General features: G+C 40.4%; 1 protein-coding gene across 4 annotated transcripts in view; it reads left to right on the forward strand.

Moving 5' to 3' along the window:
- Positions 1 to 26,236, forward strand: part of TASP1 (taspase 1) — a 174,703-nt gene that overhangs the window by 44,869 nt on the left and 103,598 nt on the right. For all 4 annotated transcript variants that reach the window (XR_016442924.1, XM_090051279.1, XM_090051270.1 and 1 more), the window contains exons 8-10: positions 4,737 to 4,843; positions 20,328 to 20,447; positions 21,221 to 21,299. Coding sequence is in view for 3 of the 4 variants with exons in the window: in XM_090051279.1 (XP_089907405.1) it covers positions 4,737 to 4,843; positions 20,328 to 20,447; positions 21,221 to 21,299 (306 nt within the window). In the remaining variant the exon portion in view is untranslated. The remainder of the gene's footprint in view (positions 1 to 4,736; positions 4,844 to 20,327; positions 20,448 to 21,220; positions 21,300 to 26,236) is intronic.

Raw genomic sequence — 26,236 nt, forward strand, 5'->3', positions numbered from 1 at the left:
TGTGGTACGCCGCTGTGCACATCTCGCCAGGACAACACCAAGAACTGCTGTGTTCAAAGTGGCCCTTGTATCTCATTGTCATGGGTTCATCTGAAAAGATAAAAGTGTGTTATGCTGGGGGAATAGTATAAAAAGTGAATGAAAACTGTGGCTGTCCTTGTAAGAAGGAAGGCTAGATATGCACCTTTTAGACTAACTAAATAAGATTACATATGAGAGCACAAGCTTTCGTGAACCCAAGTTTGCTTTATCGGATGTTGTAAAAGAACATGCCGAAAGGAAATTATAAGGAGAGAGAAATTTAAGAGTACAGTAGCTTTCAAATAGCTGTCAGTTATTTGAAAGACACCACAAATTTTGTAAAGAAACTGGGCTCCGTTGACAGGTTTTCAACAAATGCCATATTAGCTACCATGGATATCAGTCTCTATACCAACATTCTGAATAAAGATGGATTACAAGCCATAAAGAACCTTCACCCTGACAAGAAAACTGCTTCATCAGCTCTTTTGCTTTATTCTCACATGCATCTATTTCAGGTTTGTAGGTAGAGGGAGTCCCTAAATAAATGGCAGTGCCTCTCCCTCTGAAGAAGGGTGTTTGCACCCAAAAGCTTGTAAAGAGCAATTTTTCTAACCATTTAGTTAGTCTAATAAAAGCATGGGCGCCTAGTGCCTCCTGATGCTGGGGGTCCCCCGGCAGCCAATTGCTGACTGAGGGTGGGGGGTTCTCCAGCAGCTGACAGGGCTGGGGGGAGAGTCTCTTAGTGGCTGATCACTACCACTGGTGGAAGTGCTGCTGGCGCTTCTCTCGGTGCCCTCAGAATTTCAGGGGGGCACTGACCTGCACCCCCCCCCCACTTCCCAGCTGTTGAGAGCCAATCTCAGTCTCGGGGGGAGCCCATGCCCCCATTATATGTCACCTATGAATAAAATGTATCGCATTTGCCCAAATAACCTTGTCTGGCACTGCCATAGGCACGTGTGGCCACTCAGTATGCCACACGTATTTCAGCATATTTATGACAGGCTTTGAAGTTCATTTCTTCTGCAGCTGCCCTCTAACCCCCCTGGTATACCTTCGGTTCATCAATGACTTCATAATATGGAAACATGCAAAGGAATCTCTAAAGAAATTTCACCAAGATTTTTTTTTTTTAATAACTTTCACCCCTCCATTAAACTAACTCTGGAATGCTGCATGCAGCAAATTCATTGCCTGAGCACTCCAGTAAAGGTTTACAGTGGCCACATCCCCACCACATTGTATGAGAAACCTGCTACCCGTCGCATCAACTTTCTGGCCACCAGCTTTCATCCTAAGCATACCAGTACATTCATTGTTTACAGACAAACTCTGTTACGACCGGATCTGCTCCAACCCCACTGACCAGTTTGAACACTTTAAGGATTTAGAACAGGTATTCTTACAATTACAATATGATCCCAAAACTATAGCTAGTCAAATCAACAAGGCCAGACTAAGACCTTGCTTAAACCTGCTACAATATCCAGCCCAGGATTGGGACAGGAAACCTCCTGGTTGTCACTTACAGCCCCCAGTTTGGACAAACCTGTCCTGGCTTACAGGCAGTGCCCTAACTTCAAATGGTATTTCTCAAACAACAAACTAATGAACTCCCGTCCTAATTGAGGCTCCAGGCCTTTCAATGGACTCAAATGTCTAACGTGTGTCCACGTGGCTAAGGACTACCTCATGACTGGACGTAATTACAAGAAGTACAACATTGAAGGGTCATTCACCTGCAACTTTACCAACCTCATATGTGCCATCACCTGCTTTCTACATCAGACAGATTACAGGTTTCCCTCACCAACTGCAGGGGTTAAGTTCCTGGAAGTTGCTGTGGTTGGGAAAATTGCAGTTGGTAAAACCAGAGGCTTATGGGGAAAAATGGGGTTAGGGATTTGAATGGGGCCCTGGTCAGGCTGGGTCGTGAGACCATCCAAGCCTGGTGGTCACAGGAGCTGCCCACCTGCATCCCTAGACAAGCTATTAAGTGGGGGGAGAGGAGGATTGAGGCCCCTTTAAGTGGGGAACTGGGCAGGACTGGGGCTGCTGCCCAGCCGGGTGTTGCTGGGGGCTTGGGGCCACAGCGGGGAGCAGGACAGGGCTGTGGGTGGCTCATCCGGGGGAGGGGGAGGGCTGCTGTCACACAGGAGGTGTGTCACTGGGGTAGTGCAGGATGAGCAGCGGTGAGTGAGGAGATTCCTGCTTGGCTTCTTGGCTTCCTGCCGTGCTGGGTCACAGGGGAGGGAAGCAGGGCAGCAGGACACAGCAGCGAGCGGGCCTGGTGTTCCCTGCCACAATGTGTAGGACAGCTCTGGCAGTGAGGCGTGGATGCAGGGAGCAGAAGCTGAGCCCAGCTGTGTCCTGCTCCTGTCCTGTGCAAAGATCGGGGGCCCATGTGCCCTCCCACAACTCCTTGGCTCCCTGGCACCATGCCGCCTCTGGAGGAGCCACTGGGGATCCAGTTGCCCCACAAGCTGGCCCAGTCAGGGCCTGATTCACTGTGAATGGGGCCCTGGCCATGCCGGGTCATGGGACAGTTTTGGGAAGCATATGCTGTGCTCATAAGTGATATGCTCATAAGTGATAGTGGCTGGATAGCTGTTTTGTGTAATTTTCTACTGAGCCTCAACTACAGAATCATAACTGGCATCTAACTTCTGTCTAGTGTGAATGGTATATTTAGTTGACCCACCCAATGTAGCACCACATGACATTATGGGGAGTGATGACTAGAAGCTTCAGGGAAGGTTTGAAACTACTGCCTTAATATCTGCTATCTATTGAAAGCCCCTACTACCACTGCCGTTTTCAGTTTCAAGATGCAACATGATGGTTTAACTCTTGCTTTTATGTAGTCTCTCTGTAAGTGAGAAAAGCTAGACTGATCACTAAATGCATACTGCTGCTATTTAAGGTCTTTATTGGTGCTAAAGATTGCAAGGTGTGGGGGATTTTCTCACTCAGACACTCTTTAAGGCTTATACTGATATTATGGTTTCAGACAAAAATTCACATGACAATTTTTAGGTGAATAGTTCATAAAACCCATTAAATCCTAAGTCACACTGTCGATGTTGCACTTATATTACCAATTAACGCTCCTTATAGACTGTGCTCTTTGTGGGTTAGGTCTTTGTGTTTGTCTGCTTAGGACTGAAATTCCCACTTTCCCAATGAATCACAGTTTTCAGAAGAAGTTGCATAAGGATATTGGACCTAAAATTGCAGGTCTGTAGAGCTTAACTGCCCCTGAGACATTTAAGTTCCAAGCAAAACACTTAGACTTGTCAGTGGAACTTCTCACTTGCTTAAACTTGGATACATGCCTCACTGACAAAGCCTTTTTCATCTAGCTAGCTTGTTTGTTAACAAACTGATCTTAAATTCAAAACTGTGTGGCTTTTTTAATACATTGATAAATGAGCCAAAAAACCCAATCTGTACTACAATCTGTACTGTACCTGTAAAAGGAGTAATTTATTTCCCAGTCAAGTGTTATGTCTCTACTACTAAATCATTTTTGCTCATATAATAAGCACCTTCTTTTAATATCTTCTAGATGCAGTGTGTGGGTTCCTCTTGTGGCTGTCTGTAGCTTAACATATTTCTGAACCTATATAAGAGCTTTGTATATAATTTTTAGGGAAGTGCTAGCTTGAAAAATCATGGTCATTTCTTCATACTTGAAAGCAGTTTTGAGATGGAGTAAAAAATGTTAGTCTCTCTCAAATTTCCCCATTCAGTTGTTAAAGATGTGTATGTTAGTTTTTGGGAATTTATCCACTCATTACACTGGCTCCAGGGTATAGACTCTCTCTTAAAATGGCATGCTGCTTTTGTGAATAGTAATAAACATGAAGAGTTACCTTTCAGATATTAGTTGGAAGGTATACTTCAAAAAAATCTATGAAATAGGGAACTTATTCACTTAAATTTTACTGGGTTTGGGATTTTACCTGGGAAAATCTGTGTTTTCAGGGTTTAACCTTTCCAATGCTAGGTAAGTGGTAAAAGGATAATCTTCTTTTTCTTTCCCTCTGTGCTTCAAAGAAAACATTACAACAGTCGGAGGGTATTGAGTTAAAACTACAAAGAATACTTGTTAATACTTTTGCAGCTATTTTTTGAAAAATAAAGTGCAAGAAACCCACATTCCTGTCTTTTAGCATCATATTTTTATTTGTTAATTTAGGTTTTTATATGTACTTATTCAGTCCATAATAATAAATCTTTCCATATGTATTCATCTTCAGACCGTCTTGGATTACAGTGCAAAGAAATATCGCCTACATTTTATGTGGATTCAAATTTAGTGAAGCTAGTAAATTAGTAAAGAGCTGTCCTAATTTTAGAGATATCAAAATGAGCAAACCTGTATCTATTTACATGACAGCAATCCAAAAAAATCACTTTAACACAAGCTGTTTATGCTGCTCTTCTGTGTAGTTGCTACTTGTCAGCCAAACATGAAGGCATTTTGAACACATGTGGAAGCCATGGTGCTTTTTTACTTTTATCTTAGATACTTAAGATATAAAACATGTTATACTGAAACTTCTAACAGTCTATAGATTAATGTTAGCCAGTGTTGCTGATTGATAGTGTGAGGTAAGAAACCTCCCAAGGTATAATGCTTCGTTAACAAGTATTTAGTTGAGCAAACAGTTTTTCATTAGTTAAATGCCTCTAAAATACTTTCCTAGGGTTCAGTTTAGCAGCTTTTAAGAGGAACAAGAGGAAGCTGGAGCTGGCAGAAAAGGTGGAAACAGATCTTATTCAGCTAAAGAAGAGAAGACAATCAAGTGAAAAGGTGAGCAGGTATTTCATTAAAATTTTTTTTGTCATCCTTAACATGCAGACAGTTTTTGAACTCTTCATTTAAAAATGTTCACTTTGAGTAAGATGACAGCTGATACAGCTTTACAAATCACTTGTCTTTTGCTATCTTAGTATCTGTATAATATAACAATAGTATTGTCTTTATTAACAACTATACCAATAAACATTCCTCCTGTTTACAATGTAAGAAGCAAGCTCTGAAAAGAGATGACACTTTGTGTCTTGTAGTGTACATAAATATCTTATGTGACCTTTTTTTAAAACTGTTTTACATTATAGTGAAACTGTGACAAATGTCAAAACATAAATATCTATTAAAACATTTTCTCCAGCTAGGGATCTGTGTCACTGTTTTCCACTTTTTAACGTTTCCTGGGAATGCTGTGCTGTGGACCTGGAGGTGGTGAAATTTGAAATATCAGGTAGGTAAACATGTGCATCAGTGCATGCATCTAGCATTGACCTGGCCCATATTACTTACGCTCCTTTACTACAAATCTCTCTCAACTCTCTCTCTCAATTCTCCTCCCCATTAGTTTGAATTTAGAGCCATTGTTGTCATTTCAGCACCATGACTGTTGCCAAGCATTTGTGTATATAGTTGTATCAATTTGTAGCTGGCTAAAAAAAGGATACTTAATCTCTCCAATACTAAATGAGAGGACAATTGGCCATGGACTGTATAATTCACTCCTTATGTTGTTCTGTCACAAAGAGGCTATCTATACATGTGGCACGGTAATCCCACCAAATACATCTGTTGAGACATGAGGCAAATTCTGTTGAGCAAAAGGCTATTCTTTTGGGATATTTCTTTGTCTTTTTTCTTTTTTAATGGACTCTTGCACTTTATTTGGGGCTATGGATGGTCTTGGTCGTTCAGGTCTCCATACTCTAGTAGCTTGATTCTCCACCATTTTCTGAAATCACTTAGAGTTATGCAAAAAAAAAAAAGATAAATTTCAAGCAATTTATGGTAACATTGTGCACTTTTAATGTACAGGTGCAAGTGGTGTGCAATAACAAGGCAGAAAAAATGGGTCAGTTTCTGTTATATACTTAGACCAGGGATGTCTTCTGTAAGGGTGTTAATTTCCAATTGTCAAGGAGATGAGGATCTGTAAGAATATAACAGTAACAAAAAATGGGTTATTAACTGATGTTATAAACTGTGCCTGTTGCTTACAGATTTTCACACACCTTGTTAAACTTCCATTTTCTATGGTATTAATATGTAACTGAGGGAGGAGGGGTCTCTGCAAAGTATTGATATTCATGTAATAAGGGGCAAGTCAATGCTTGACATGTGCCAGTGCATGAGCTTACCAACCTGCAATTTGAAATTTCAAGGGTTCCAGAGTCATGTGTCAGCGCTTATTGGAAGCATCCAGAAACCAGTGGTTGTAGGTAGAGGAGGTGACCTAATAGGAGAGCTCTGCTTTTTGGTAAGTAACTCAATCCAAGAACTAATTAGTGAATTCAGTCCTTAAAGACCGACAGCCCTGAAGATGAAGTAGAGCTAATACACAGAGTTTGGGGTAAGGTAGCTTCAGGTTCTTAGTATGACATTTTAGAACAGCAAGTAATCTTCAGTTCTGAAGCCCTTGGAGTGTCTTTCAGTAGACCAGGAACAGCATTGTCATAATCAATAATGGCATATAACCAAACAGTTGACTCCCTACTGTGGATTTACAAAAAGAAAATTTTTAGAAATAAATGCAGTCAGTTGTCAGAAAATCTAAATATTCTGCTGTGCATGGTACATAAGATTTAGACCTCGACTGCCAGCGACAAAGTAGTTCTGTAGGCACAACTTCATTATATTTTAAAATTATTTTTGCAGTTTATTGCAAGTTTTTCTCTAGAAACTTGTGTAATGAAACACCAGAGAAAGAGTAACTTGAAGATAATAACTTGTTAAGCCATTTTATGACATTTCAGGGGTGTTTAAAACAGACGTACACATTTTTCAGAATTATATGTGCGATGACTTGCCTATTTGATGGTACATGGTTTGAGGAACTACTCTCCTTTTACATGTGAACTAATCAAATACATTCATAAAAGGGGTATTGTTTCTCTTGAGTTGGAAGATGTAAATCATTCTGAGGATAACCATAGAATACAAATGTATTGGCAAAATGGTCATCCTGAGAGTTGCGACCAAAAGTGTAAGGAAATATTAGATACTCAATTTTTATCTTCTTCCTGTTAAATTATTTTAGTATAAAATGCCATATACATTATAAAAATCAATCATAAAAGCCTGGCTTTGAATGTGACTACAAATGATTGTTAGTAGTCGGGCATGGCAGAAGATCCTATTACTAATCTGTATGCTTCTTGTTGCATGCTTTTTTTACAGTTGTACTAAAACAAGGCATTTGAATAACAGTGATAGGTTTAAAATGCCTTGCTAAGGATCTGCAGGTGTGTATTTGAGACTTGCTCTGAACTTGTGTTGAAAGCTGGTCCTGGTTGACCCAGCTGTAAATAATACCTGGTCGTTGAGGCTGGGGTGAGCCAGCATTGCTCCCTTATGTTCCTGGAACTGACTTGATTGCATATAAATTGATTCAGTTTTGGGTTTTTTTGTATTACATCATAGATGACATTCACAGTCTTGACAATTTTATGTATGCTTATCCAGATCCTGTTAAATTGCAACATTAGGGGTGAGAATTGGGTTAAGAATACCTGTAGAAATGCATTAATCTTCTTTGTTCAGATCATGTGCATAGATGGTGCATTTTAGTTGCTTCATTGTTCCTAAAATTATGCTAATTAAAAGCACCCAGAGCATCACGCATATCAGCATCCCTGCACTGAAAAATGGCAGTGGGGTGTTTTGAACTAAAGCTGGTCGACTGAGCTTTAAAATTACCTGCCACCATTTTTCATGATACTTATGACACTGGAGGCTGCTGGAATGCGTTAATTTCCACGGCCCAGCGACTCGATTAATCAAATGGAATTGCAGCACATCAGAGCAGGATCCCTGCATGTGTATAGGAGCCCTTAAAGACTAGGTTTAATGTTCTGGGGTTTTTGTTTAGACCTCACAAATATCAGACCTCACTGAATTTTGCAGTGATCATCCATGTGTCTGTCATATCAAAATTGTTTTGTTACAATGTACTATGGATGGGGGTATTGTTTAAATTAGCTAAACATGAAAAATAGTCCAGAATTTGTATTGTTGCTTAATGTGCACATGGGGGAAAAAATAAAACTGTTTTGCAGCTTAGATTGTCTGCCTATATAGCTTCTGAGTTCATTCTCAGATGTTTGACCATGCTGCCACAATTAGATCAATAGAGAGGACCAAATCAAAAATATTTCTTAAAAGACAAATGGTAGTGGCCTGACATTATTAAGATATTGAACCTTTGGAACAGGTCTTCCATTCTGGATGTGCAAAGGCTCATTTCCTTTCTCTTAGCTCAGTTGTGATGTCAGAGAATGGTTGTAGGAAAGGATGAAGGAAGCATCTGCTAGTGATTTATTTTGTTAGTGCTGGGTGTTACATTTGTATATTTTGTTGGGATAACTGTACATAGTCAGGGAAGCTGCTGAAGTCTGTTTCAGATACGCACTTTGTTCGTGATGGATGGTGGTAGTATAGTAGCTCTTTCTCTGTGTTCTTGGTCCACACTCAGAACAAAAATCATAGTGAGCAAAACTGATTCCCTGAGATTCCTTGAGTATTTCATAGAATCAGCCTTCACTTAAAAAAAACATCATCTGCAGTACAAGACTTACTTTTGGGCCTTTCAAGAGACTCTGTGTTAAAGGTATTGCAGGTTTTCCCAGCTTCTACCTGCAGGAGGGCCAGATCATCCTAAGGCTTGGGTTCTCTGTACAACCCAGCACCCAGTACTCCTTATGTTATTTTACCTTATTTGCTCATCTGTTTTTGAATTTGGTTCTGGGGAGTATGTATACTGTGCAGATGCCTTCTCCCCAGAGATGCACGTGAAGCCAATTTTTACCCCGGTTTACAATGTTATGGTTTTTACATCCTTCTGAGCTTATAGACCACTAATCTAATTTACTTAGCTATAAATTATTTAAGAGAGAAATGGGCTCTTTCCCATTTGGTTCAAGGAATGAAAAATGTCAGTCTCCATATGAGATTCCTCCTATGAGTTTGTCTCCTGAGAATGGATTCTCCCTAGTAAGGGTTTCCTCTTTGAGCTGTAAACAGATTTTTGAGGTGGGGCTCCACTCATGTATGTGTGTACACATAGTATATCTCACCATTTTTTTGGCTTATCAATATGCATTATAATTCCAGATACAAAATCTCAGAGATTAGTTTAGTTTTCCTTCTGCAGCCAGGGTTTGTTTCAAGAGTGAATAACTAAGGTCTGGTGGGGGCATTCCTGAGATTTAATTCAGATCTGGGCCATGGACTCTCTCTCCACACCCCCCCAGCATACCTGATCTGGTAGCTGCTCCAGCTGGTCTGAGACCCATGCTGCATGGTGCATGCATCCCACAGTGACCCCCATGCTGCATGTAGTGGCCACCCCAGGTGAACTGTACCACATGTGTCTGCCCTGATACATGCGCCTGGCATGGCACCCACTTCAGCCAGTCTGCAGTACTCATAGGTACCGTGTGCGGCACAGAACCCAGAGCATCTGGAATAGGTGCCATGTGAGGCATAGTTCCAGAACTACTGGGTGGCCACTGTGTGCAGTGAGGCTGCTGGTCTGACCGAACTGCACTGTGCGGGGCACCCGTTATAGCCACTTACTCCCTGGGCTGGGTGAGTTTGAGACCCCTGACTTAGAGTTGAGTGTTTTTTATACTCTCTTTACATATCCTTTCACTGATCTGAAAAGTTGTTGTTTTTTTTTTTTTTTAAATGGTACTTAGAAAATTATGGTCCAATTGCTTCTCTATTCTTTTTCAGTCACAAGATGTGGTTTAGATGGAAAATTGAGTAAGGCAGTCCCTGACCTGTGGTGTTTATTTCTGTCTGTTTCTGTGCAGAATATTAAATTAACAAAATGTAGGGGTGCACCAATAGAGATTTTTGGGGCTGATACCGATATTTAAGGAGGCATATCGGCTGATACTGATCCGATTGCTGATACAGCTGACTCCAGCTGGTAAATCTGGTGTGGTGGAAGGGGAGGGAAGAGGTGTCAACGGTGGGGGCAGATCAATACCCCCTGCGGTGAGGGAGGGGCAGGGGCAGTGACAGGTGCTGCCCAGGCAGGTGTGGGGGGTGGGGGGGAGGTGGCTCCCACTGGTGCTTGCACCCTGGGAGGCTCAGAGTGGGTGCTGGCAATGCTGGGAGGATGCTGCATCCACCTGAAATTTCACTGCCGCTCCACTCCCAGTGCCACCACTGCCAGTTACCTGGAGCAGCCCCACCTCCACCCACACTCTGGGAAGACCCGGGGCTGCGCTGAGCGACTGGCAGCGGCAGCGCTGGGAGTGGAGCGGTGGTGAAATTTGGGATAGATGCAGCATCCTCCCAGCATCACTGGTGCCCACTCTGAGCCCAGCCCCTGCTGAGAAGAGCCCTGCGCACCCTGCCCTGCCCTGTGCAGATCTGGGGGGCACGTGCTTCCCCGTGCCTTCCCAGGGTGCAAGCAGGGGTGGAAGCTGCCTCTCACCCCACTGCCCTGCCTGGGCAGCGCCTGCCCCTACCCCCTTCTTCACTGCAGGGGGCATTGATCTGCCCGCACCACGTCCCTTCCACCCCTTCCACTACATCAGACTTACCAGGTAGAGGCAATTCTCCATGCTGCCTGGCTGCATCCTCGCTGCCTGGCTGTTCTAGGGCTGATATCCAATATCTGATACAGCCAGTTTTCTTTATATCTGTATCAATCCGATACCAGATCGATGCATCAGTGGACCTCTAAAAATTGGTTGTTCTTAATATAGCATCCTATGTTATTACAGTGCACCATTTTTGTAGTTAATACATTCAGTTCAAGAATGGCATACATTTATAGTTGTGACTGAATTATAGTTGTAGTTTGGCATGGAGAAGTTTATAAATCTAAAATGTCAAGTTGTATTAAACACATAGCAAGTTAGGTCTTGGAGAAAGTAGGTAAGATTGCTGTGTAATGTTGCACATATAACTTCATTTGGAATATAATTCTCCTGCCATTCAGTACCCATTTAGTTTCCCTTTTGCTTTAGATTTGCTTTAATTTCATAAACTGTAATGTTTAATCCCATTCATAAGAACTCTCACTTTTCTCAGCATTCATATTTTCCTGGTTTGAAATGCTCAAATGAGTGATTTATGAATGACAAGTTAAATCAGGTGCCTTTGAAACTGCAGGAGCCAGGTGTCAGTCAGTATAGGTAACAAGATACAGGGAATAGTTAATCTAACTCTGGTAAAACACCTTTATCCATTTAGCACTGTGAATGCTGAATTATTGATTAAACTGTTCTACAGACATAAAATGAAACTTTAAATATGAAGCTAACTTCAGACTTGTAGTTCTTACCATACTCTTGAAATGGGAGTAAGCATAAAAATCAGGCTGGCACAGATTCAGCTGTGCAGCGTTTTTTCCATAGATGTGCAACAGTGCTGTTTTCATTCAGTTGCTTGTGACTGAATGTTTGGATAGACTTAGCCTGTATTTTAAAGACAGATTCATATGTGGTTAATTTTTCAATAGAGATGCATAAAGCATATGTGGGGATCTTCAGTAAAGAGATCATCTGTGTAGATAGATTAAGGTGAAAGCACATGGCCACATACAATAAAAGAAGCCAGAAGAAATATACAAGCATACCTCGGAGATATTGAGGGTTCGGTTCCACACCACTGCAATAAAGCGAATATCGCAATAAAGCGAGTCACACGAATTTTTTGGTTTCCCAGTGCATATAAAAGTTATGTTTATGCTATACTGTAGTCTATTAAGTGTGCAGTAGCATTATGTCTAAAAACCACAATGTACATACCTTAATTAAAAAATACTTTATTGCTAAAAAATGCTAACCATCATCTGAGCCTTCAGTGAGTCGTAATCTTTTTGCTGGTGGAGGGTCTTGCCTCGATGTTGATGGCTGCTGACTGATCAGGGTGGTGGTTGCTGAAGGTTGGGGTGCCTGTGGCAATTTCTTAAAATAAGACAACAATGAAGTTTGCTGCATTGATTGACTCTTCCTTTCACGAAAGATTTCTCTGTAGCATGCGATGCTGTTTGATAGCATTTTACCCACAGTAGAACTTCTTTCAGAATTGGAGTCAATCCTCTCAAACCCTGCCACTGCTTCATCGACTAAGTTTATGTAATATTCTAAATCCTTTGTTGTCATTTCAACAATGTTCACAGCATCTTCACCAGGAGTAGATTCCATCTCAAGAAACCACTTTCTTTGCTCATCCATAAGAAGTAACTCCTCATCCGTTAAAGTTTTATCATGAGATTGCAGCAATTCAGTCACATCTTCAGGCTCCACTTCTAATTCTAGTTCTCTTGCTATTTCCACCACATCTGCAGTTACTTCCTCCACTGAAGCCTTGAACCCCTCAAAGTCATCCATGAGGGTAGGAATCAACTTCTTCCAAACTCCTGTTAATGTTGATATTTTGACCTCCTCCCATGAATCACAAATGTTCTTAATGGCATCTAGAATGGTGAATCCTTTCCAGAAGGTTTTCAATTTACTTTGCCCAGAGCCATCAGAGGAATCACTATCTATGGCAGCTATAGCCTTACAAAATGTATTTCTTAAATAATAAGACTTGAAAGTCGAAATTACTCCTTGATCCATGGGCTGCAGAATGGATGTTGTGTTAGCAGGCATGAAAACAACATTAATCTCGTTGTACATCTCCATCAGAGCTCTTGGGTGACCAGGTGCATTGTCAATGAGCAGTAATATTTTGAAAGGAATCTTTTTTTTTTCTGAGCAGTAGGTCTCAACAGTGGGTTTAAAATATTCAGTAAACCATGTTGTGAACGATGTGCTGTCATCCAGGCTTTGTTGTTGCATTTCTAGAGCACAGGCAGAGTAGATTTAGCATAATTCTTAAGGGCCCTAGGATTTTCGGAATGGTAAATGAGCATTGGCTTCAACTTGAAGTCACCAGCTGCATTAGCCCCTAACGAGAGTCAGCCTGTCCTTTGAAGCTTTGAAGCCAGGCATTGACTTCTCCTCTCTAGCTATGAAAGTCCTAGATGGCATCTTCTTCCAATATAAGGCTGTTTCGTCTACATGGAAAATCTGTTGTTTAGTGTAGCCACCTTCATCAATTATCTTAGCTAGATCTTCTAGATAACTTGCTGCAGCTTCTACATCAGCACTTGCTGCTTCACCTTGCACTTTTATGTTATGGAGATGGCTTCTTTCCTTAAACCTCATGAACCAACCTCTGCTAGCTTCAAACTTTTCTTCTGCAGTTTCCTCACCTCTCTCAGCCTCCATAGAATTGAAGAGAGTTAGGGCCTTGCTCTGGATTAGGCTTTGGCTTGAGGGAATGTTGTGGCTGGTTTGATCTTCTATCCAGACCACTAAAACGTTCTCCATATCAGCAATAAGGCTGTTTCGCTTTCTTATCATTCGTGTGTTCACTGGAGTAGCACTTTTAATTTCCTTCAAGAACTTTTCCTTTGCATTCACAACTTGGCTAACTGTTTGGCGCAAGAGGCCTAGCTTTCGGCCTATCTCAGCTTTCGACATGCCTTCCTCACTAAGCTTAATCATTTCTAGCTTTTGATTTAAAGTGAGAGACGTGCGACTCTTCCTTTCACTTGAACACTTGGAGGCCATTGTAGGGTTATTAATTGGCCTAATTTCAATATTGTTGTGTCTCAGGGAATAGGGAGGCCTGAGGAGAGGGAGAGAGATGGGGGAATGGCCGGTCGGTGGAGCAGTCAGAACACACACAACATTTATCGATTAAGTTCGCCGTCTTATATGGGCGCAGTTCGTGGCGCCCCAAAACAATTACAATAGTAACATCAAAGATCACAGATCACCATAACAAATATAATAATAATGAAAAAGTTTGAAATATTGCAAGAATTACCAAAATGTGACACAGAGACACGAAGTGAGCAAATGCTGTTGGACAAATGGCACTGATAGACTTGCTCGACGCAGGGTTGCCACAAACCTTCAATTTGTAAAAAACGCAATATCTGCGAAGCGCAATAAAGCGAAGCACAATAAAACGAGGTATGCCTGTATAATGTTGCTTTGCTGCAGCAAGACATTGTTCATTTTCCTTAAACAAGATGTGGACCTACAGTAGTCTGAAATGGGTGATATGGATGCTTCTTGTATAACCCAAAATAAAAACTTACCACTGAATGGACTGACAAAATATTGCCAAAGAATTGCATAAGTTGTTTGGCTGTGGTTTTTAAAGAAGCCTAGAGCAAACTCTTTGTGCTTGACTCCGTATCCCACCTGCAATTAATTTCCCTATTATGAGCCAAACCTGGTAATTCATTCCAAGACTCTGAATTAACTTTTGTCCTAAATTCAGTTAATTGTTAAGAATTGTAGAGATTTCACTAGCTTTACTTGTGAAAGTACATTTTTTCCCTTGTTCTCCTACATGCTTTTTGGGACTACTTTTAATAATAATTACGGAAGAGTGCATGAAAAATAAGAATTCCTATCCCACTCTTTGAGTTGCAACCTTTGTGACCAGTTGCTGTCCAGCTGGCCTTTCTATGAAAGCCTTAAGATATGCACCTAAACCAGTTTTTCTTTATGGTAACTCATTGTCTCACCTCATGAAAAGTAGCTAAATAAAGCAAGGGTCTGCTTGCTGTTCAATGGTAGTAAGAGGTAGTAAGCCACTACAAAAGGGCTGATTTGGGAATTTTCCCCTTAAGATATTTTACAGAAGTACTGTAACTTCACCTTTTTAACCTTTATTGTATAAGAGTGGAACTGTCTTTGCCATACTTTATGTGATGACACTATACCACCATGAAACTATCATAGTTTCCAATCAAGTGCCTTTTTTTCAAATACTGCAATACATGATTTTAGTTAGGAAACTGCTTAATTATGTTTTCTAATTTGTACAATTATAAACAACATAACTTCTCACAATTTTTTGACAGGAACTGCCCAGGTAATTGAGTTTTATTACTTTATTGGCATTGACTCTTCTGAGGCAGAGAGAGAATATAGAATTTAGGACTTATTTTTAGAAGTTGTGTTTCTGTGCTAATTTAGATAAGAAGTAAAATGCACAGTGCAGTTTTGTTTAATGGCTTTTATTTTTTATAATGGCAACGATGCAGAGAAAACATAATTGTGATCAAATTTGAGCATAAACTTGATCTGAAATCTTAATTTGACTGGAAAGGCCAATTTGTGTATGTATTGTCAGTTGCAGTTTTTCAGTTCAAGCTGCATACTGTTTTTAAACTGTATTGAGAGTGAAATAGCATGTGTCATAGTAGTCTCTTCCATTATCCTCTTTACATATCTTTACACTGTTAGTTTTTTTAAAAGAGGGATGTTTTTGGTTAGGATGTGGAGTTCAATTAGAAGTTATCTCATTGTTGAGTTTTGAGAGAGATATTTGGCTTTAGCATCTCACCTGTGGAAGAAATTGTAAATTAAAACCTTTTAAAAAGATGCATTGGTTTGAACCCTTGTTGAGGGACTTGGTATGCACTTTTAATATTTGCAAAGCATTCATAATATATATTTATTTTTCTCATCACCCTTTCTTGATGTGACAGGATGGCATTTATTTCCAGGAGCTAACATAGGGAGAGTAAGTTAGAGGTGTGTATATATGTGTGTGTGTGTGTATGTGTGTGTGTGTGTGTGTGTGTGTGTATATATATGTGTATGTATATATATGTGTGTGTATATATAAAGTATGTGTGCGTGTGGTTTTTTTCTCTCTTTTTCTGAGTGCCCAATTTGGGATACAAAACACCTGTTTTTTTCTGTGTAGTATGTAAGGCATACCTCTCTACTTTTAGCTGCAACTGAGAATGCTTGGGACTTGCAAATAAGACCCAGGGTCCTGGGCATACATAAAATAAAAAACTCAGTAGTGACCACCTGTGAAAAGTTTTCTTTATCTGACTGGCATCCAGGTTGTAGCCATATTGGTCTAGATGCAAAAGGAATCAGAACTCGTAGTAAAAGTGATATCTTTTATTAGTAAAGGTGATATCTAGTTGGTCTAATAAAAGATATCACCTCTACCATGAGTTCTGATTCCTTTATGTGACTAGCCTGGCAGAAGTAGGCGTCGAATCCTGGCCCCAGGGAAGTATTTAATTTCTGTAACCACTTCATTTCCTGCAATCCTAGGCCTTGTTCACTGCAAACTTAGTTTGTCCAGTAAGTGATGCAGGGATCCCACAAAAACCAGCTTCCTCTCTTATGTGGACCTTGATTCTGTCCTCTGAGTGACGTAGAGCCTAGGGTGAGATTGTTTAATTGAAGACTGGAGTGTAATGCGTCTGCAGAGGAGGCCAAGTCAAGGTAGTCCTGATAGCTTTAATTCTGGTTATTTTTAGCTTAGGAGTGCCTTATTTTTTGAAAACTTGATCTTTTAACAAAAGTGAATAGAGAAGAAAATACCTACATTTGAAACTTGTCTGTCCCAACCACATAGTCGGTCCAATAAATGACATCAGCCACAAAAAGCCTTACCTCTTGTATTGAATTTCCTAGGTTTTTCAAAACAACAAAAAGGAAAGAAAATTCCATGAGGTATCATCCAGCTGACACCCGTGTGGTTTAGCAGCAGTGCTGGAACCTTTGGATGAATTGCATAGGCTGTCACTTGAGGTAGCTAAGTAATAGATAAGAATATTAAGTTGTCATTTTTTTATGTGGCCACATCCTCCAGAGCAGTGTTTCCCAACCAGTGTGCTGCGGCAGGAAAATGTGCCATCAGAAGTGAGCGGGTGTGCCGTGGAATTTTGCCATGGCAATGAGCTACAGTGGATATGAGGATGAGGAATGCCTTAACAGGTGTGCTGCAGAAGATGTTTATTAATGTAAGTGTGCCTTGGCCTGGAAAAGGTTGGGATACACTGCTCTGGAGAATGAGAAACACACTTAGCTAGTGGGTTACTTAATAGTAGAAGAATGGCAGAATTCGAGAATCTTGTTTTTCATTTCAGGCTTGGAAAGGAAGCAGGTTTATGGACTTTCCTATCTCTTCCACCTTCATCCTGTATCGTGGTCTTCTCTGCCTCTTTTTTTTATGCCCTCCTGTTGCTTATCTCGGTCTCGGTCTCTATGTCTGTTGTAGTTTCTGTATCTTAGGCTTCCCAATTCGTGTCCCTGTCCAATTGCTAAATTCCTCTTTACCACTTTTTAGTTCCTTGTATGAGCTCTCTCTTTTCTTGGGCTTCTTGGTAACAGATAAACAGGAGTCTGGCTTTATTTTTTTTTTTCTGAGCCCTGTACTGCGGGAAGTACAGTTGCTTTCTGGGAATGGGCAGTACTAGGACTCATGAAGACCTAAAGCATGCTCAGTGAAGACAGTCTTGAAGGGACTATCTTCTTAACTAGGTTTTTATTGAGCGTCTGCAAACTGAGATTTTTCTGAGACTTTTAACCTGGTGTAATGTGAACAGGTTTTCACCAGGATAAGGAAACTTCTGTAAAAATGCTAATAATTGAGGTGTGGAGCTACTAATTGTTATTTTCTTTGTCTTTTAAAGACTTATTTTCCCCATTCTAATATCATTTTAGAGAGAGAGAATTTGATAACATTTTGAAATTAAAATTTGATTTTTATAACACCCTTTTGTGGCCTTCAACAAAACAAGCTTCAGTTTCCCTTCAGACTTTTCCAACCCAGAGAATGTTATGGGGATAAATGCTCTAATAAATACGGTGAGGGTAATTTGAGGTACTTACCTGACTCCCTTCCACCTCACCCTTGCCTTGTTTTCTTACATGGATGTAGGTCCAAAGAGCAGAGTTGGCTATAGTTAGTGCTGATTTTTAGATGTAGGAGCTGGTTCAGAAATAACAAAGTGTGGGTGGAAGAAAGAAGCTGGCTGTTACTGGATGGGAGAGGAGTGAGTTGCTTTTTTTTTGCTCTCAGGGGTGCCAGTTACGGGGGCGAGTTGTGTGCTGTACAGCCACAAAGAGGTGCTGAGTTAGTTTTGACAGTGCCACACTGATACCAAGGCAAGCAAAAATATATGACTAAAGCATTATCTAACATGCATATCTTCATTTTCAGGAGGTTGTAAATATTGTGGTAAACGGATTAAGCCATAGTTCTTCTGTACCACAAAATAAATCTAAAGTGAGTAAGCTTTGGGACTGGATAATTCGGGGATTTTTTTCCTTCTCCATTTGGATCCCGGTCCTGCAAGCACTCGCATGACTAGCTTCATTGAAATCAGTGAAGCTATTTACCTGGATCTGTTTAAACAGGAAGGAGAGTATCTGATGTTAACTTATGTCCATGCCAGGAGGCTAGTAACATAATGTCCCTTTTAATGGCTATTTTTTGTAATTAACTAGTAGACTTTCTTAGTGCCTGGGCAGACAAGTATATCCATTTAAAGGGGAAGAGGGTTTTTACTGTGGTTCAGCTGGTTCCACTGTAACTGTTTGCTTGTGTGCTCCTGTCCTAGAGGGGAAGTTTAAATCAGGGTAGCATAGCCCTGACTGAAACATGATTCAGTTACAGCAATGCAGCTTCACTTATTATGGAATAGCAGCAGACCTATGGAAAAAGTAAAGTGGATCACCTGATATGTTCTTGCAAGCAGCAAGTTGTCTTCCTCTTCTCGCATTTTAAAATAGCATATTTTTCTGATTTATACATTGACCCCCACATTTTAGGAAAAAGCACTTTTTCTACCCCCAAAGTATCAGTCAATACTACAGACTGATCCTTCGACTGCTGTTGCCATTTAAAAAAATCCTTTTAGAAAATAAAATAACCAGGGAAAGGACCTAAATAAAAATCATCCTTTTTTAACAAAGATAGCTTTGCCCAAATGCACTATATTGTCTACAGCTAAAAATTCATATCAGTATGTACCAAGACAAGTAACTTCTGTTATCATTCTGAACCGAGACAGCCCAGAGTTTATTAAAAAGCCAGATTTGAATTGCAATTCTAGATTCAAACGTCACAGGACGCAAACAAGCAAATTGCTTTTGTCTGAGGGGCTCAAAATCCCATTTTTTCCTAGCTCTTTGAGGGATATGGGGTAGAAAAAAGTGGGTGGTTGTATTTACATGTTATGTGCATGTATCAGCTTAGATTTGACCTCTGCTGCAAGCGTGAGGAAAGCACATTCAGCCAACTTTGTGTTTTTTAAGAATGAAATATATTATCTTTGTAAGTATTTTAAATTTAACCTCAGACACTTTTTTTAGCTTAGCACTAGAAATTTTTCTGAACTTCTGAAGTATATCCAACTCCACATGGTTTCCTGCCAGGTCACCTGGTGGGCTCTTTCCTGGCTCTGTCATTCTACGTGAAGAGTGGAAGCCTGATCTTGACATTGGGCTCTTATAGCTTCTGAGCTCTTATCATGACTGCTTCACACTCCAGTGAAGCAAACCAGGGAGAGCCCCAGGAATTGTTAGAGTAGTGATGATCTGAGTTACTCAGCACACCTGGCCCTTTTGTGTGTGAGTTGAGCCTTTTGCTGCCATGTAGGAGCAGGTGATCGTGCATGGCACCTTTTAAGGACTACAGTGGCTGGCCCATAGTGTCAGAGGTGTAGTAGGGCATCACACCCAGGGCAGCTGTGATGCATGAGGCAGCACCAGATGCTGCAGTGCTGATGGGTGGTAGTGTGGTCGGCCACTGCTGCAGCAGCAGTTATTTTTGCCTTCTCCCAAAAAGATGGTGCCTGTCCCAGTAGCTCCCCTCATTTATGGTACTGCACAGGGTCATCTGTGCTAGCATTATGAAGGCAGAGCAGATGATCCTTAGTGGCATGCTTCAGGGTGGTGGAGTAGATGACTCTGCTGCAGCTGGCTCTTAAAGGTGCTGAACAGGGTCATCTGCTCCATGTAGTAGTTTTATTTCAATTATAAGACTTTTTCCCTCTCCCCAACCCACAGATTAGTTAACTGCAATTTTTTATTGCTGCTTTTGAGATGGGGATAAAGGGTTGACTGACAGAACAGTATGTTTGCATGTCTGTTCTTAGTGGACAAGTGGTTATCACTGTTCAAGTTTGTATTAATTAGCATCTTTATTCATGTAAGCATTCAACTAGTGAATTAACACAGAGGTTTGCATTACCTTCATATCCCAAGAAGTTCTGTTTAGATTTTGTTTTAAGCATGTTGCGGCAGTCCACAGGACATGTATAATATGGACAGCATCAGAGGCAGCTTTGTTCAGTAGAGCCCTTTGTCAGTCATCAGATTTTTCCGAACACTAATTTGCAAGCTCTAAGAATTGTGATATGACATTAAGCATTTGTTAAGAAGCTGTTTTTAGTAGTTATTTCTTTTTGTATGTTCTATAGGAGAATGACTCGGGAACACTGGACACAGTTGGTGCAGTCGTTGTTGACCAAGAAGGAAATGTTGCTGCTGCTGTCTCCAGTGGAGGTTTAGCTTTGAAGCATCCTGGAAGAGTTGGTCAGGTGATTAGTTCCAGTTTTTTTGAAATTACAAGAAAGTAGCTATAACAGTACAAGTTTTAAACTAGGCAAGAATTGTGTGGTAGTGCACTACCACTGTATCACTCGAATGGGAAGATCTCAGTCCTCTGTATAGGAAATGAAGGTGCTTTGTTCTTGGTGACATTCTAAAAAATTTTTTTATAAGTGTTGCGGACTTCACTCTGGACCAGGAATAGCAAGTATGTTGTATATCAGAATGCACTGTTAGAAAAACTGTTTCTCCCTACTTGTATATTCTTCCAATAAATATCCCAAAAAGCTTAAAAGGAAACACTGAAACTCTGAAATGCTTAGATTTTTTTTAGATAATCCTTGTTTAATACAAGTATTGTGGAAAGTGTGGCCTTAGTTTAATCCAGTAGCCCACTTTTGTGTTGCCCCACAGTTTCAGGACAAATGCAAAATAAATGATTGATGACTGGAGGCATAGGAATTTTGAGAGACTTCAGGAATTTGTAGCACATAGTGCAGCTGGTGGACAACTGGTTTGTCCATTTTTGGTGCTGTCCTATGGGTAATCATCTTTGGACTGTCCATAGGAATTTTTTTTTAACAGAACAGTGCTTTAAACCCCCTCCCCCCCCTTAAGTCCTGTGTCCTTTCTCCCCTCCCCTATGCCATGGTAATTGGACTTATTTAAAACCGGTTCCTTTATTATCCCACGTAATAACCCTCTTTTCTTCAGAAACCTGGCTGAGAACTTCAATTTATGAAAGATCAACTTCTTTTCTCAGGCAGCTCTTTATGGATGTGGTTGCTGGGCTGAAAATACTGGAGTTCTCAATCCTTATTCCACTGCTGTGAGTACTTCAGGTATTTACTACTTTTTTTTATAAATATTTTGAACTGCTGTTCAATTTTCTTCTATAATATATTTAAAACTTCAAAACAAGCTAGTTATTAAAACTTGTTCCTGGGCTATATTCTCTTACAACCCTTGAATTCAGCTTATTGGCTACTTAAAATCTACTTAAGTTTGATATTAGGCCATCTCTCTTTCACCCCTCCCCACCCCAACCATATGAGAGGATTTCCAGTACTCAGTTTCTCCATATCACTATAATGTTGAGGGAATGTGTTTGCTACTAGAGATGAGCTATTGCACATCTGGCTTCTAGCAGCAGTTGTATGGACTGGTGGGTCCTTCCCTGTCAGTACTGTTCTTTGGATTATAACCCAGTAAAAGCACCATCTGTTCTGTGGGTAGTTCCATAAAGTCCATTTGTTTTCCTCCTAGATCCTAGTGTGTTAAGGCATTTCTACAATGTATACAGAAAGGCCTCTATTCTACCACATGCTGTCCTTTTTATTTTTATATTCTTTTCCCCTTAGGTGGAAAAGACTAAGTGAAGTATTATTGGTACTGTTTCCTTTGTGATTGCACAAATAAGATGAAGTTCAGGTCTTCATCCCGATAGTGTTCTATTCCAAAGTGATATGTTTGAGCCTTCTCCCAATAAAGTAGTTTGTTACTAATGGATTTAGAAGGTAAAGCTATTATACCGTATGTTGATAGGGCTAGCCTTTCCCACAGTGTTTCTGACTTGTTAATAGTCCCTTGATATTTAAGCTTCCTATATGCATTTTGATATGTTCTAGACCCAGATAAACCAAAACTGGTATTAATATTCCCTTTGGTATACTCTTGAAATAATACTGTTATATGATGGCATTAATTTTAACGATTTACCCTTGGTGAAATAGCTGGAGGATAGCTGTACATAGTTCATTTTCTAATGTGTGTGTATATATAATATAGCACAGTGAAAAATGTTGAAATTATGGAGTATTCCAGTGAATGTAAAGCAGGAAGGAAATTGAGTTACGTATCTAATACAGATCTTATTTGAAATGGTGGAATGACATTGGAATGATTTCCATTTTGTTGGTCAAAATGTTTTCATCTTTCAAACATTCTGTCTTTCAAATAAAATGCACAAATGTTTTAAATAAGAGGAAAAATTAACTTTTCGTCTGCATGTCTCCCAGTCTTTCCTATAGACCTGGGCCATCCAATGGGTGGCTTGTGAGCCACATGTGGCCTGGGAAGGGTTAAATTGCATCCCCTGGGATCCCATGTGGCCACTGCTCCCTCCCCTTACGTTGCTTCAGCTGCAGAAGTAGCTGGGGTTTCTGGGTTATCTTTCTCTCCAGCTTCTCCTACCCTAGGTTGGTGCAGCCCACAGTACTGGGGACCCTGCACTGTAGAGCATCTGTACTGGAGGAACCTGCATCTGGGGCACTTGGGGCAGGTCAAGGTGTGCAGTTCAACAGAGGGGAGGGGGTATGGAGGGCATATGGCATGTGGCCCTGGGACCATCTGGCCCTTGCTGGTGCGGCTGCTAGTATTGTGGTTCTTGGCTATATCAGCTTTTAAATTGCTGCTCTTGTTTCCTAGTTGGGTTGTTTCATAGTTTCTAGGGTTGGTGGAAAGGGGAAACCGGCAGAACTGGGCTGGGGGAGGCTTTCCCTGAGCCTGCTTTCTGGTATTACTGGCTTCTAAATTGCACCAACCACTGCCCACTTCTCACAGCGGGGATCCTGGTGGGTGAGGAGCTTGTGGGGAGCAACTGGCGGTTGGTTCTCTCCTAGTTTTAAGGGACGTCCTGGAGCAGCTGCTCCCTGCACCTTCTCCAGACCAGGGTGATTCTGATCTCAGGAAAGCATGGGAGATTTTCTCTCCACTTCTGTTCCTCCTGGTCTCAAGGGAAAGTGTGCAAATGTTCATTCTTCCAGGAAAAACTGTTCCCCCCCCCGACTGATTTCTGCCTGGTTGGAATCAACTTATTTTTCTCCCAGAACTGCCATTGATGGTCCAGAAGAAAAAAACATGAATGTTTGTACACCTTGGGTTTCTCCCAGGAGAATGGGAATTCTCCCACAAGAAACTGAATGTTTGTACATAGCCTAGACAATCTCCTGAGGTCCCTTCCATTTTGATTTTTTTATAATTATATGAGTAAAGGCAAACATTAGCGCCTCTGCTCTGAACAACTGTTCTGTTCTTTCCTCCTTTTCATGTGTTCTATATTTGCTAATTTTCCATGTTCACTTTTTTCTTTTATGCTAACTTTGAACAAGTTTCCCCTCCCCTTCCCCCAGACATGAGGAAGACCTAACATTTGAGGAAAATGTGGATCTTGGAGGACTGCTGTTTGAATAATGGGAATTGTGGAGATGTCTGGCATTAGCTTCTCCTTCTATTCAGAAAACTCTTGTCATATATGAAAGACTACAGATATTTTGAATAAAGCCAAAACTCACTATGTATGACACCACTGTCATGCTGATACTGAAACAGGACAAGAAATAACACTGAAATAGATTATTCAGGGAAGGCGGTTGTAATGATTTGGATTGGTGCCAATAATGGACCTGACATGGATGTCATATGTAATGTGACATCCCAGCATACATGAAATGGAAAAAGAGGAAAATTTGAGATGTGCTGGATAGATGCAGTAAAGAGTGACTTAGAACAACAAAGTATAAAGATCAATGATGATGAAGTTGAGGGTAGTGGTGGATGAAAGCATCATTGCTGTTAAGTTCGTTATTATGTTTGTATACAGCAAAATACGTTGCAAAATTCAAGAATGCCATTACAGAGTTAGTGGAGATATGAAGAGGCCATGTACAGTACAGATTTAGAATAATATTGAGGGAACTATAATCTCATGGGTCTGCTGATAGATGTGAACCCCCCCGCCCCACAGTGCTTTACCAGAAGAGGAGGCATGTTTGCCTAATGTCTGTGTAGATCATGCACTTCAGCAAGGCTATTTAGTGCTTTTATCTACTAGGGGATTCAGTGTTGGAAAGAAGTGTCAGAAGCCCTGAGGAATCGCGCAGTCTATACAGACGTTGGATGAGCTGGGTCAAAATAATGCACTGCCTCTTCTGGGCATCTGCTGTGCTTGGTGTGGGGGAGCACCAAGCTGAAAGTAGAGCTTTTGGGGCTGAAAGTAGTGAGTTCTGGTGTGTGTGCTGGGGGGGGGGGGGGTTCCCCACATCTGTAAGTAGCTATAGACTGTGTTACATTTTTAATCTTTTTACAATCTCTCCTGTATTTCAACCTAGCTTAGAGTATTCAAATTTTTTATTGCTATGGACTTATGTTGTTCATTCAAAATGTTCATTTCTGTACTAGTGTAGGGAAACGTGTGGTTGAAGACAAAGGTAGCTACAGGTTTTGCTACTCGAGGAGTACAGCTTATTTCAGTGTAATAAATGCTTGTGTATGTGAGTTAGCCCCATTGAACTAGAAAGGACTGCTCATGTGTTTAAGTGTTTGCAGGATTGGAACCGTAATTGTTAGTAAGCATGTTTCTGAAGTTAGAGGTTGTTTGATGAAAAATCAGAGGGCACCTTTATTTAATTTTCCTAAGTTGTTCTTTACAATGGCCAGCTGGATTTGTTGAAGCTTCTGCAAGTGCAAGCAAGCATTCTAATATACTTAAGGAAGATGTCTGGGTTTAATGATGGCCTTAAATAGAAGTCTCTTTATGCTGGGACCAATTTTTTTAGTGGTAAATACTTTAATAGCTATTTATAACTACATTCTTTATGATGATTGAAATCCTTTAGTTCTAGCTTGCATGACATTACATTAATAGCAGTTTCAGTTAGTTGAAATAGACTGCTGATGGTCTATGAAGCATAGCCATCTGTTTACTAAATGATTTGAATTTCGGGCTAGTGGTGTTTAATTAAACGCTTGGTTTTGGTTTTCCTTTAAACTGTTTGTGTGATAGAAATGTTTACAGGAAGTCAGAACTCTCTTGTAATCTGTATTATTCTTTCTCCATTTTCAGAAGCTCATAAATTGTATTCTAAAATAAAAGATTATGTTCAGTGCCGCTTTTAAAATATATTGATGTCTGACTCTTGTTTAAAATATGATCATGCAACAATATGAGCAATAAAACTGATTAAGGGAGTATGAAGAGACTGACTTATGAGGAAAGATTAAAAGCACTAAATGTATGACTTGTCAGGGAAAGGGAAGAAAACTTAACCGTTTTGCAAGTGTTTGACTGCCAAGGAAGGGAACTTAAGGTAAGTAGAATAATCAACACCTATGTTTTTAAATTTCATGCAACAAAACTCCAAGAACACTGCAACATGAGAGTTAATGCTAACGGATAGTGGAAGGGGAATTAAGGGAAGCGTTATCACATGATAAATTTAAAAGCAAACTGTTCCAGGCCCTGTAATGGGCAGTCATAATTAGCTGGAGGGGCCAGATGACCTTAATAAGTCTCTTATTTAGCCTATATATTGGTCAGCTTGTGAACTCTGCAAGAGAGTGATAACATTTAGAATGTACTTAAGATATTTGCCAAGCCAAATTCTGTCCTGTACTATAAAGCCCACTTCTATTAAATTTTGAAGACATTGGCTTAATGCTTTAGGTAATGGTAAACTTACTACAGTAAACTAAATTGTAAGTGCACCATTCAGTTATGGGGTAAGTTACCTTCCATGCCTTATGGTTTTGTAACTGTTCATATCTATAACATTGTTTTAGAATTAAGAAGCGTAGTCTTGTATGGAATTAATTTCCCTTCATTGAACTATGCATTTAGTAAGTATAAAAACAAAATATGGATCGCATTAAAAGGAAACAGTTGGAAGTTTTAACTAAGTTTAGCTTTTCTAGGGGGTGGTGTTATGAGCTGTACGGTCAAATAATCTATGAAAATCAAATTGTATTGTTAGAGGAGGGAAGGTGAGACGCATATTATTTA

The sequence above is a fragment of the Crocodylus siamensis genome, chromosome 1 (assembly GCF_052110815.1).
Source record: "Crocodylus siamensis isolate JL-2025a chromosome 1, ASM5211081v1, whole genome shotgun sequence".
NCBI classification, from domain to species: Eukaryota; Metazoa; Chordata; order Crocodylia; family Crocodylidae; genus Crocodylus; species Crocodylus siamensis.